The sequence below is a fragment of the Sciurus vulgaris genome (genome assembly GCF_902686455.1).
Source record: "Sciurus vulgaris genome assembly, chromosome: 11".
Classification (NCBI taxonomy): domain Eukaryota; kingdom Metazoa; phylum Chordata; class Mammalia; order Rodentia; family Sciuridae; genus Sciurus; species Sciurus vulgaris.
Window position 1 is genome coordinate 67,566,948 of NC_136472.1, and position 10,331 is coordinate 67,577,278.

Consider the following 10,331-nt stretch of genomic DNA (forward strand, 5'->3'; position numbering starts at 1 on the left):
GTGTGAGCCTGCTGTTACTAAGCTCTCTTCCTTCCAGCTGTATCTGCTAGTGTTTTCCTGTAATTAAGTTCTTCAGGCTACTCCAAGTATTTATTCTTATTAGTCTGAACACATAGCTCAATGTCTGCTCTAGGTGTTTACACTCAGAGTTAATTTCTGGAACTGAAACCCAACCATGAACTTCCACTGATGCTGTATGGCAGCCAGTGGGCTTCCTGCTTCCCACAGAGTCACTCTCGTAATCATGCCAATCATTCTGTGATATGAGATTATTAACTATGGGTGAAAAATGAAACTGTGGTTTAGAGACTTTGTCAAGACCAGTGGAAGAATCTGAACTCAAAGCCAGGTCCACCTTCTCAAGGCAAGTGGTCAATCTTGACTCCAAATCAGTTGCTGAACTTTATTAAGTAGCCTCTATCGCCTAGGTATTTAAGCATTTGTGAAGAAACCAACACAGTACTGTGTTCTCAATACCTCATTAATAAAGGAACATATTTGAGATATAACCACATTCTGCTTGGTCAGGCATGGTGAACCAGTTTTCGTCATGCTGGGGGTCAATTTCATGGATGATCCAGGTGAGAATTTCACTTGTTCTAGTAAACTCAAATGCTGAAACTTAGTTTTATGGCTTGAACTCTCTTCTTAGTGTTCTTTTTATCCAGACTCCTGTGGGTTTGATCATAGGTGTAGAGTGGGCAGGACATCAACTGAATTAGATGAAAAAGATATAACTATCATTCTGCCACTAATGAGATATATAATTGAGATATCTAGTTAGATATTTCCAATTACTTCTAAAATGAGGGTCTAGTTACAAAGTTCAGATCATTCCTGCTCATGGGACATGAAAGACCTGTCAGGGAGGTGTGGAACACTGTTGATGTTCTCTATTCCCAGAAGTCCGTGAACACCTGAGCTGAAAGCAGCATAAGGGACTTCCTGGAATCAGCCATATATTGCTCAGACCAGTGAGTTGGCAGAGGTAACTGTGGGCTATGAGCAGGGCATGCAGAGCTTCCAGTTCTGCTCTTCCTTTCAAAGTAAGAGCTCTCTCGAGTAGGTAAGTTGAAGTTTCAGAAGCTCTAAATTCAGATCATAAGCCACCTACTCTTGGCTTAGAAATTCCAAGTGCTAAGATACAGCAACTTCCCTGCAAAGGCTTCTCTTCGGTAGGTCAATTTATGTGTTAGAAGCTCCAAATTCAGGTCCTGAGGAATTCTGTTCTTAGATATACTGAGGGCTGCAATATGACAATCTGAAGAAAACCCTGCACCTATTTCAATTTGTTTATTTATTTATTTATTTACATGAGTGCTCTCTCTCTCATCACATTTCCACATCTGCATTTTCTATCCATTGCTCTTGGTCTCTGAAATCCCACCATGCTTTCTACTTTCTACACTATTCTCTCAAAAGGAATACTCCATCAGGCTGAACTTTGGAAGGACATGCCTTGGTGTAAATACACATTCTATATTTTCCTCAGAAAAAAAATTGTTATTAAGGTACAAAAAATCCTGGCTATTTAGAAGCTATGTGGGAAGATTCTACTTATGCTCAAAGATTCCAAAATAGGTGAGTTTTTTAATTACATAGAGAGGTAAACAAAGATGTAGTGGGAAGGGGGCCTAGGGATGCAGCATGAAGAAAACAAGTGCATCCTGAGAACAAAGGAAGAGGTGGTTTGAACACAGGTGCAGCAACCAACACAGATGAGAGGCTGGAGGTGAGGGAAGAGCAGCCTTTCATATTCAGAGGTACAACATCTTTGGTCCCAGGAGTTCTGATAACCATTCACTCTGGATTTTCACTAACCCTGATGAAGCCCTTGCAGTCAGCACAGCATTAGTAGGACTGAAACCACAAAGAAGAGTTAAGGTTGAATTTTTGGAAATGGTGGTACAGAATTTTTATTCACAAGGTTCACAAGACTGTAATGCAGGGTAGACAGAGAAGTGTACACAGTAGGAGCTGTACTCTAGGTCTCTGTGGGGTGGGGAGCTTCACCTCTACTGGTATTGATCAGCCATGGAAGATGATTTGAACAAGTGTGTGTAAACAGGGAAACTCGAGGAGCATCCTGTATTAAGGTTTAAAATGAGAGCATGTGGACAGATCTGGGTATCTGCAGGAAAGAAGAAATGAATTTTGAGAATCAAGGAGAGAAATGTTGATTTAATGCTGACATTAAAATGGGACTTCATTCTAGGCTAATGAGTTTGATTTTGGTCAATTGATAATGAGGGACCATTTAATGTTTTAATAAGAGAATTGCATTTTTCACAGTTTTCTTTAGAAATATTTGTTCCACTTTAGTTAGAGATAAATTAGAGAGAAACTAGGGATAGATTAGGAGGCAGTTATGGCTTGATAATGTGATATCTTGACTCGGAAATGGAGAAAGGTGCTAAGAGAGGCACTTTGGGGTCAATATTTTAGTCAACTGTTATCTTGTTTAATGCAGTGAGCAAAGGAAAAGGAGGAGGAAAAGTGATGTATGGATTTTATGTCTCAGTCTTCATTATCAGAGAAAAAAACAGATGAAAAGCAAATCTGTATGGTAGACAAGTACATACTAATTCCATGGTTTTAAGAAATAGAGAGTATTTGATTCTGAAATTATTTGTTAAGAAATTACTTTCAGTGAATTAAGTTCTTCAGGGAGAAAAGCAGTGCTGTAAGCTGAATGGATAGAATGATGCAAAGGGAGGGAAGGTGGAAGTCCAGCACATCCTGATGAATTACTCCATGAACATCCATCTTCCTGTGCATTTACCTTCCATCTGGTGAGAGGATGGAGGAAACGAGTAACTATGGGGTTAGGGAGCTGGGAGTCATAGCAAGGTAGTGGAGGCCCAAGAGCATGAAAAACTGGGAAGAGGAAGGTTGTGGTCTAATGAGCAAGTGGTTTGCTCTGGAATGGGCACAGAGTTGAGGAAGTAGTGACAAAGGAGTGTCTTCTCTCTTGTCTTGAAAAAATGAGAGCCATGAATTGAACAGAGGAAGAGTTAGAGTTTTATCTAAGAGTGCTAGACACAAGTGCAAGGGAGTATAAGTGTACCTCTGTCTCCTTTGCAGGCCTGTGGCCCTACCATCTAGGAAGGAGTGCAGCATGGGAGGACACGCCCACAACAGCTCAGGGTTGCCTCCTTTCACCTTGACAGGACTCCCAGGGCTGGAGGCCTCCCAGCACTGGATGATTTTGCCCCTTGGACTCCTCTACACTGTCTCCATTGTGGGCAATGGCCTGATCCTTTTCATTATCAAGGAGGAGCAGAGCTTGCATCAGCCTATGTACTACTTCCTGTCCCTGCTCTCAGTTAATGACCTGGGTGTGTCTTTCTCCACGCTGCCCACAGTACTGGCCACCTTTTGCTTCCACATCAGAGAAATCAGTTTCAATTCTTGCATGGCCCAAATGTTCTTCATTCATTTTTTCTCTTTCATTGAATCTGGGATCCTGCTGGTCATGAGCTTTGACCGCTATGTGGCCATCTGTCACCCCCTGCACTATGCTACAGTGCTCACTGATGCCCGTGTGGTGCAGATGGGCATGTCTGCTATTGTCCGCAGTTTCTGCATGATTTTCCCTCTGCCTTTCCTTCTGTTGAGGCTGCCCTTCTGCAAGGCCAACGTGCTCTCCCATGCCTACTGCCTGCATCCAGATCTGATCCGCCTGCCCTGTGGCGATGTCACCATCAGTAATATCTTTGGTTTAGTCATTGTCATCTCTACCTTTGGCCTGGATTCTGCACTGGTATTCCTCTCCTACGTGCTCATCCTGCGTTCTGTGCTTGCCATTGCCTCCAGGGAGGAACGGTTGAAGACGCTCAACACGTGTGTGTCACACATGTGTGCTGTGCTCATCTTCTATGTGCCCAAGGTTGGCGTGTCCATGGCTGCACGCTATGGGAAGCATGCCCCACCATATGTACACACACTCATGTCCCTTATTTATCTATTTGTGCCTCCGATGCTCAACCCTGTCATCTATTCTATCAAAACCAAAGAGATTCAGCGAAGGCTTTGCAAAATATTTCTAGGAGCCAAGTTTTGAGCAAAAGACATGTTGAAAATTCTCCTTAACTCCACAAATTTAAGCTTTTTGACAAGGATTTTAAATATCCTTTTGGTCACATATGTTACTGTTGGGATTCCTGTCATGAGATGTTCGATGACCCCTGGCAGTAGTTCAGAAACAAGCCAAAAGCATTTCATGGTAAAGTGGGCCAGAATTTAGTGAAAAAATTTGTAGTGTTTACTTCTTTTAAATACAATGATGAATATCCTCAAAAGCAGTTCTATCTTTTGTCACAATATGGTTATATCTTTTTTAACATGCATCATCACACAGGAAATTAGTATTGATTTGGAAGCAATTTGTAATGCATAAGGGATTTTCAATATCAAAGATTATATTCAAGAGATGTTAGTTAAGATCACACACACAGAATCAGGATGTATGCCAGTATTTATTTTCTATACCATATGCTATTTACCTGAAATAAATGTAATAAAAAATAAATTGCAATAAATGATCAAGATTTTAAGTAGTATTAAATTTTGGCCAACTTCATGTTATAATTTAAATTGTATGTCTGTGTGTATATAGCTACAAGAAAATAATAAAGTAGAATAACTATAGCACACTATGTGAAATACAATGTGTTCTCCCAATATTCATGATCTTGTAAGACTTTGGGGGGCTATACTTTTATGACAAAAAAGAGAAAATTAAATAAATAAAACATTCATTTTAAGACATTAGGAAAAAATAAACACTTTGAAAATGATTGAAAATACTTAAAGTCATAAGTTAGTATGAATGGAAAAGAGAAAGTAATGAAAAAATCTGGTCTTTTAACAAGATTCTAAAACTGATGAACAATGCAAACAAATGAAAATAAAATATAGTTATCACACATGTTAACAGTATGGAGATATTTTTAAATTATGGAGGAATGTTCTATGAATAATTTAAATCTTGACTAAACTGATATTTTTGGGAAAATAATAAAATGTAAACATCTGAAGAATGAAGAGATGATTGAGGGAGAAATAATGAATTATAAAAGAATTATCCTGCCATTCACATCTAAAACATGACAAGATCCTTTCCTTACTCTCCCGGCAAAATTTCAAGAAATTTTACAACTGATACAGTATTTATTAAATGATAACTAATATTGGAAATCTAAACAACATTGCAAATAAAGCTCTGATATATTACATGGGAAAAAATATATCAGCAAAAAATCCTATAGACTAAACTTACTAATGACAACATAGATATATATAGTAGAAGTTGTGAAGTCAACTAAACAACATGGAAAAAAAGAATAATGTACATATATTTTAGAATTAAAGAAATTATTTTCAGAAATGTTGCAATATGAATTATCAAAAAGAAGTGTGATAATAAAACATATGTAATCGATGGTAGATTTCAAAACACATGAAATGAAAAATAATACCTCCTAGCTTAAATCAATTTATTTTCTCTGTATATTTTTTTTTTTAGTTTTTAAAATCACAAATTTCTGGCTAAAATAAGAGAAAAACAATTTTTTCTTTCTTTTCCTTTTCTTTTCTTTTCATTTTTTCTTTTTTTTTTGTCCCAGGGAGTAAACCCAAGAGTGCTTAGCCACAGAGTCACATCCCCAGTGCTTTTAATTTTTTTAAATTTTGAGACAGGATCTCACCAAGTTGCTAGAGTCTCCATAAATCACTGAGGCTGGCTTTGAACCTGCAATCTTCCTGCTTCTGCCTCCTGAGCTTCTGGGCTTACAGGCATGCATCACCAAATCCAGAAGTTTATCCATATTATTAAGTATCTTTATATACCAGATTTTAAAAGAAATCATTAATCAATATTATAGAACTTGAGACAGAAATGGGCTATTTCTTCTATTCTTTTATATGCATTTGCACATTAAATGCAACTCTAATTAGACTTTGGTTTATTCAATCTTTGCCTCTTAATCACCATTATTAGTACAACCAAATAGTAATTATAGAAGGTGAGGGTTTGTTTTGGTGGTGGGAGAGAAACACTAACATATAATGTTATTGTTAAATATTGATGGATTTTTGTAGAAATTTTATTTGGAAGAATTAATAAAAAATTATTATTAGATTATTATTAGTGAGATTTGGCAAGATGCATTTTCTACTTATCTTCTTTCTAATTGTTTGTACATATATATTATGTTTGAGAGAGAGAGAGAGAGAGAGAGAGAGAGAGAGAGAGAGAGAGAGAGAGAGAGAGAGAGAGAAATAGGCAGGCAACTGAGGGTGACCTGGTAGTTCTAAGGAGCTGAGCCTCCAAGGAGGGTGTGAGCATTGCTGCCCTGCTGGGAGAAGCAGGAGAAGAATTGGTTGCTTAAAGCCCTGGCAGGGTCAGCTTGCACACAGCAGGCTGAGTCACTGGCATATTCTCTAGGATTGGTGACCGCTGTCTATTCTCAAAAGGTGAATTTCTATTGCATGCTCACATATCAACATGCTATTCTTCTGTAGGGAAAGATGATGTAAATATGGGTTGTGGTGATCAGAAAAATGTCACTTTGGGAAATCTTGCCTTCTCTAAATAAACACCAGGCTCACATTACTTCAGACTTCAGTAACAAATGATTAAGACTGAGCCAATGTGTGCTTCAATACCAAGTCATTCCCAGAACTCTAAGAGTTGCCGTGTCTCTTTTGAGTCTTCCTAGAATTCTAGTTGTATCAGGCTGTCTCAAGCTCTCCATATCCTCTCTGCTGCCTCTTTCCTGCACCACTATCCTGTCCCGCTTTCTCTTCCAATCTCATTCAGAGTCCCACACATCTAATCTTTATTCTTTGAGTTCGTCTGTGCCAAGACATGACTGCCTGTTCGGGACAGCTCTTTGTGTAAGGATTTGCCTCTGTAGGTTGACTTGAAGCTCCCTGTGGCCAGAGATGACACTTCTCTTCTTGTCTCACCAGTGGACATGGCAATAATTATTTTTCTCCACTTACTTTCCTACTTTCCTTAGCTCATCCCAGTTTTATGGATGTACCTCCATCTGAACAGTCTCAATATAGTGTAAATGGATAGGAACAAAATCACTAAATATCTACTCTAGAACAGGCACTATGCTAGAGAACTTCTCACTACCCATCACAGCAGCATGATGAAGATGCCTGTCATTTGTCAATCCAACAAATAACATGACATGCACTAGTATGATCCATGACACTTTTCCCATAGTATTGATAGATTACTTATTAGTTATGTGTACATCACAGATGCAATATCTGCTGTGTTAAAGTTGGGAATAGTAATCAACAAACCAATAAGCAAATAGATGATCACTATGGAGTATTTTAAGTCATGTAGATATAATGAAGTAGGGTATGCCTTTGTATATTTAAGGATTAATCACCAAGTACTACTTACTACTCCAGTCTGTATTGAGTGCTTGCTTTGTTTCCCACTCTATAATGAACACATTCCTGGGGCTGGAGACATTTAGGTCTGAGGTTTAAATCATGCAACTGGTAGACGAGGAAGCTGAGATTCATATTTCTTATTATTTCCATGATAAAATGCTAGTGAAAGTATGAGATATTATCTATATAAAAGGAGTGACCTTAGATTATTAGTTTCTCTGAATTACAGGCTGATAATTTAAAATGCAAATAACAGTTGGCAGGAGTATTGGTAGACTTGCATTTTTTAGAACTGAGAGTGATAAAGAACTGAAGGAATTTTAAAAAGAAGAACCTGGACTCAGAGCCAGCTCCCCTGTATTCTGTACAAGGAATGACTTCATGGCTAAAAGGAAAGGGACCTCAAAATGGAAGATGAGAGGAAGAATGGGGATGGGAGGATGAATGGAGAAATTGTGGTTCCATTAAGCACTGGTCATATCTTGAGCACTGTTTATTTAAGAAGAATAGAGTTTCCATGTCTCATAGTTATCACAGTAACCCTGTGAGGTGAGACAATGGAAAGAAAAGTCTCAGAAAAGTTTTGTAACTTGCTCAGTAATGTCAGAGAGGATTCGTAACTTGTTTTCCACATTTATAACTTACATATTCCTCACTACGACCTTAAGAGGTTGATGTTATTATTATCCTTACTTAACAGTTGGCCAAGCTGAGGCATAGAAACATTTACAATATACTAAAGTCACAAATTTAGTAAGAAGAGGAACCAAGATTGAAACCCAGGAACTCTGAGTTCATACTTTGTGTCCTTAACTGCTACCCTATATGTTGGCGTTTGGATACAAATTCACTCCAAAAACCTTTTTCATTTTTTTTTCTTTTTGGCTCATAGGCTCATGTTGGGACTAATGACACGTTAACTAACTCAGGCTGACTCCTTACTTCCTGGCGAGTGAGCAAGATCAAGGTCTCAAAGGCGGTTTCAATAGTTAATGACGATGAACCGGACCACCATCAGGGATTGGTTAACAGTAGTTCTGCGAACGTGATCAGCTCGTGCTTGCCATATAGTCTTATGGGACTCTCGCCTGCGTGAACACCCCATGCCTTGCTGACCTTTAAGCTGATTGGTTCCCGCCTAGCCCCCACCCTACATAAAAGCCGAGTGATTTCCTCAATAAACGAGTTCCTGCTATGACGGGTCTTCCTGACGCGTCTGATTGTCCTCCGCAGGGCTGGGAGCGGGTGGTCAGTCGGCCTTACCTATCCCGGTCTGACCTTGTTGGGGAGTGTCCCCTTCCCTTGCCGCTGGTCGAGAAGAGCAAGGGGGCTTAAGACCCCAACAGGCTCATAGGAAATAAATGCTATTATGAAACTGTTTTATCTTAGAAACAAGAACTGACTTGCTCCTTAGTAGGTCATAGCTACTTTTGAGACAACAGTGGGAATATTACCATCTTTCTGAGCTATTCTGAATTCTTCAAAGAGCTGTGGCAACATAAAATGTTTAATGTGGTAGACAGTCTCCCATCTCATCTGGCCAATCCACTTCCTTACAGAGTTTCCAACCATGTAAAGCCAGTCTTGTCTTGTCATAGGTCTCTATCCATGCCTCTAGGAAGCAATGCTACCCATTTATTTTTCTTTTCTCTAATGTCTACTTAGAATTCATGTTGAGATCCTCCCCAAGAGAGACAGTCTTAGAAGTCGACTCCGAATCTCCTTGGTTCTTGCTCCATAGATAACGGAATTGAGTACAGGAGGCACCAGCACATAGAGATTGGCCAGAAAGATGTGCACATGCTTTTGAACTTGGTTGTGGCCAAAGCGGTGGGTGAGGAAGGAGAAGAAGGCAGGGATGTAGAAAACGAGGATGACACCAAGGTGGGAGCCACAGGTACTCAGAGCCTTGTGTCTGGCATCTTGAGATGGAAGAAGAAAGACAGCGTGGAGGATGAAGGCATAGGAGATGGCAATGAGGATGGAATCCAGACCCACGGCCAGAAGGGCCACAGTCAGCCCATAGACAATATTGACAGTGATGTTGGCACAGGCCAGTCGAGCAATGCCCATATGCTCACAGTAAGTGTGAGCCATGATGTGGTGGCCACAGTAGGGCAGTCGCCTCAGCAGGAAGATGAAAGGGGTAACAAAAGCTACACTATGGATTAAGCCAACCAATCCAATACTGCCTATTACTGTATTGTTGAGGATAACTGTATATCTCAGTGGGTTGCAGACAGCCACATATCGATCAAAGGCCATGGCCAGGAGAACCGAGGACTCCAGAGCATAGACAGAATGGACACAAAACATCTGTGCCAGGCATCCAGCAAAGGAAATCTCACCTGCATGGAGCCACAAAATGGCCAGCATTTTGGGCACCGTGGTGGAGCTGAGAGCCAGGTCAGTGAGTGAGAGAAGGCAAAGGAAGAGGTACATGGGTGCATGAAGGGCACTGTCTGTCACAATGACGAGGATGAGGGCAGCATTGGCAAGCAGAGCTACCAGATACACGGCACAGAATGGAATCCCAATCCAGATGTGGGCAAATTCCAGCCCTGGGATTCCTGTCAGGAAGAGAGTGGCTGGGAGACTGCTCTCACTGATGTTGGAGGCTGACATCCTTCCTGGCAATCCAAGAGTTCCTTCCAAGGGTTGATGGTATGCCTACCCTGTAACAACAGGCGTGTGGTTGAGTCACATGAAAAGATGACCTTTCTGTGAAATAATCTATTTAGATTAAGAAAATTTACTTCCATTAACCAGGACCAGGAACTGAAAAACTCTACCACATATAATCCATATTTCCCCTTTGTGATTATTCTTGCTTTCAACATTGGTTTTTTGAGTTATATAACTTCAGCACCAAGGTAAGTTTTTATTCATCTGCTCTTTTTTATTTTTAT

The 10,331-nt window shown here is 39.9% G+C and overlaps 2 protein-coding genes across 2 annotated transcripts; one reads left to right on the forward strand and one right to left on the reverse strand.

The window, feature by feature from the left end:
* Positions 1 to 3,118: 3,118 nt before the first annotated feature.
* Positions 3,119 to 4,063, forward strand: LOC306640491 (olfactory receptor 51I2-like; the record flags this gene model as incomplete). The annotated part of the gene is made up of 1 exon (XM_079104774.1): positions 3,119 to 4,063. One exon carries the CDS (start codon positions 3,119 to 3,121, stop codon positions 4,061 to 4,063), a length of 945 nt encoding a protein of 314 aa, XP_078960900.1.
* A 5,027-nt stretch (positions 4,064 to 9,090) lies between these two features.
* On the reverse strand, positions 9,091 to 10,047 carry LOC306639855 (olfactory receptor 52D1-like; the record flags this gene model as incomplete). The annotated part of the gene is made up of 1 exon (XM_079103551.1): positions 9,091 to 10,047. The coding sequence occupies one exon, from the start codon at positions 10,045 to 10,047 to the stop codon at positions 9,091 to 9,093; it is 957 nt and encodes a 318-aa protein (XP_078959677.1).
* Between the last annotated feature and the right edge of the window lie 284 nt (positions 10,048 to 10,331).